Genomic DNA, 3,386 nt, shown 5'->3' on the forward strand with positions numbered 1-3,386 from the left:
GTTCACTGCTCAGGCAGTATGTTTGGTAGCAGTTAGCGCCAAATCTGTTGCCCCCACAGCTTTTTCACAGCCTCCGGTTGTAATATCTTTCTCGTTAAGAACTGCCATAAAGTGAAGGAAATTTGCCGAGATAAGACGGGACTCGACACGCATTCGCGAGACTTTAGGCCGCGGCCGAGTTCGGCGCGATCCGTTCGGCTAGAGAGTTCGTCCACGGCGGCATCGCTGTATAACAGCAGTCCGCCATGTCAGCAATGGTGGCGAAACCCGAGGCGTTCGTGATGTGCGCTGATTAAGGCTGCTTCCAGGACCTCGAAACCTCTTGGTGGAGGTCAGTGAAGAAGGGTAGCGGCTCATGGGGGAGATAGTTTATCCACCACATGGGTAAACACATTCTGAGGAAGGGGAGGCGCGTTTCTCCTGTCCGCTAGGAGGGAGAGAACAACATGTGCCTGCCAGAGCTTACTCTGAGTCCGAAGCCACGGTGGACAAACATAGTTTGAAAAAGGAAATCTGCTGATTAACACGCTCGAGTGGGGGAGAGCAAGCAAAGTGGAAAAACTCCAGTGCATCACTGTATTCATAGTCAAAGCCGCACACATCACCCCAAACCACACCTCGTGCGGCGCCTCGCTGACCGCAGAAGCGTAACGGTGGGGGTTAGACGCAAGGCGACCTATAGAAAATACAGTCCAGAGCGCAGATTCTTTTTTTTTTTTTTTACTGTAGCCGTAGGCTATAATGGAGAGAACATGTAGATAGGCTGCTAACGAACCTCTCATGAGTGCCTCCTCGTGATAAACCCATTATACGGCTCTTACCTTTCGTTGACTCATCGCGTCCGCGAAGAGGAGTTGAACACTGCTTGAAGAAAAAAACGCTGAGAACGCGAGATGGTTTCCTTAGGGCACAGATGATTCGCTTTCCTGAAGGAGTGAAATCTGAGCGAAATAGCGCGCGGCACTCAGGTATACGAAGCATACGCATGCGTAGGGCGGTGCCAATAGCTATTTGGCCAATAGGATTGGCGGGATGGTATAGGGCTTCAGACATTCGAGGGGTGTTCCCATATGGTGACTTCACCGCAGCATCAAAGTGACCTATGAAAGGGAACTACAGGTTCCATGGCCAACCCAATGCATCACGGGGTGTCAATTTGTGGCTGTTTTCCTGTTCACTATACATGATTTCACATGAAAGAAATATATAAAAAAGAACATGCAATGTAAAACATTGCTACAAAAATGTACTTCACAGTGTCAAATAGTGAATCCTTTACCAGGTATTGATCACAGACATAAATAAGAAACATACCATGGCAGGCATCAGTTTCACAGTAGGGCTGTTGCTAGAAATAACCAATTGATATCTGTATACTACAGTTGGTAGTCAGTGCCAACAAAAAATTAAATAAATATTAAATGTTGAATAAACATCCAAATATTTTGGCCAGTGCAGCTTACACAATGACAAGCAAAATTAATTTTTTTGGCACTTACAAATTTACTGCCACAATAACTGTTTTGAAGCATAAATCAAATGTAAGTTACTTCTACATTTTGTGGACATAAAACAGTCCCATAAAACAGTTCAGAAAATTGCACTTATAGAATAGAATTTTTGTGATGTTGAATTTATAGAATGTTAAAGATGGTTTAAAAAATAAGCCAAACTGAACACTGATGTTGTCATACAAACATATTCATAAGTAATAAACTATCATAAATCATAAACTAAATGACTTACCGTGTCAGTGGTTGTGCTGCTGTACATCTCTCTGATTTGGTGTTTGTTTTGCTCTTCATTAACAAATAACATTACATTAACCAAACTGAAATACTATATATAGAAATTGTGCTTTTGAACTATATTTAAAAATGGAATTGAAATAAAAAAAATGGAGGTGTCTCCGTCTCAATCTCCTGATGAAAACACTGACCAGAATCAATAACACAGCAGCTAAAACTAGAAGCCACACAGTCAGGAGTAGAGCTGAAGATCTTTGCCCGATCTTTGGTTCAGTCGGGTTCGGGCTCAGTGCCGGCCCGAGCCTCTTGGGGGCCCTAAGCAGAATTTGTCACCTGTGCTTCAAGATTATTGACACAAATGTCACGCTATAATGTTACATTATAAATGAATACAGTGACGTTATGTATTAATACAAAATAAAGAAATAAAAATCAATACTTAAATAACATACTTTACTCTTAAACCTCTGAATACAAACTGTCACAAAACATGAAATAAATAATTAGCAAATGTCCAAATGCAAATGTGCATTAAATGTGCAGTCTTTTAAATGAAACCAAAATAGACAAACATTAATATAATAAAAAATATAATGTTACAAAAAATTGTTAAAAACTGAAATAATGAAAGCAAACATAAGAACAGCTAGGATTCAACAATGACAATTGTATTTAATTTTTAAAATAAACAGAAAAGAAAAATCATGAAGGCAACAAAGAAATTATTGTTATAGAAAAAGGTTAAAGAAACTGAGGAAATAGTCCATGAACACAAAATGCAGACAAATATCCATTCCACGAAGATGATTCTGAGAAACGTCATTGAGAAATGTTTGAATTCTGACGTGCACCACTGTTTGACTTCATTCTGATATCCAGAACTGTAGAGACACTGAACACTGATATCACCACCTTCATGTCCAGATACACTGCTGCTCACCACAGACACATCAGGAGCTGAACACACACACACACACACACGCACACACACAAGTCATTTGAGAGGACAAAACACATATTTAACATCAGAATGTTATTAAAATGAATACAAAATCTCTTACCAGATTGAACCTGGATATAAACCTCATATGTGCTGCTCATTATTCCTTCAATGTCAACAACACAATGATAACCTCCAGTGTCTTCATCCTGCAGGTTTCTCATAGTCACAGTAAAGAGACTCTGATCAGGATGATCAATTACTGACAGATTCTCCTCAGAGATGTTTGTGTATTTCATATCAATATCTAAGAACCAGTATTTCTTCTGCTGTGTGTATTTCTTGTCATAATAACATGGGATGGTGACAGATCCTCCAGTCTGAACTGTTAATACTTGGTTTGACCAGCCGTCGTAGCATTCAACACCTTAACAAACAACATGCAAATAATTATTATGTCAAGAATTAACAATAAATCACCTCTAAATTAGTTTAGTCTTCTCAGAAAATAAAATGAAAGCAACACAAACAGTTGAGCATAAAATGTGCCATTACAAGATGATAAACATGAACTATTAAAAACAACATTTAACATTTAACAACATTTAATAATCACCTAAAATAAGCCAAAAACCTACTGAAATGTAGAATATTTTTGTCTTTGTGTGTGCGGCCATTGTGTCGTTTCTCTTCCTGTA

At 39.1% G+C, this 3,386-nt stretch overlaps 1 protein-coding gene across 1 annotated transcript; it reads right to left on the reverse strand.

Moving 5' to 3' along the window:
* Positions 1-1,703: 1,703 nt before the first annotated feature.
* Positions 1,704-3,386, reverse strand: LOC127951202 (CMRF35-like molecule 8). Its single transcript, XM_052548986.1, has 3 exons — positions 3,305-3,386; positions 2,810-3,115; positions 1,704-2,705 (listed from the first exon to the last, which is right to left on the reverse strand). Exons 1-3 carry the CDS (start codon positions 3,363-3,365, stop codon positions 2,428-2,430), a joined length of 645 nt encoding a protein of 214 aa, XP_052404946.1. The 5' UTR covers positions 3,366-3,386; the 3' UTR covers positions 1,704-2,427.

This window comes from Carassius gibelio, chromosome B2 (genome assembly GCF_023724105.1).
Source record: "Carassius gibelio isolate Cgi1373 ecotype wild population from Czech Republic chromosome B2, carGib1.2-hapl.c, whole genome shotgun sequence".
Taxonomy (NCBI): domain Eukaryota; kingdom Metazoa; phylum Chordata; class Actinopteri; order Cypriniformes; family Cyprinidae; genus Carassius; species Carassius gibelio.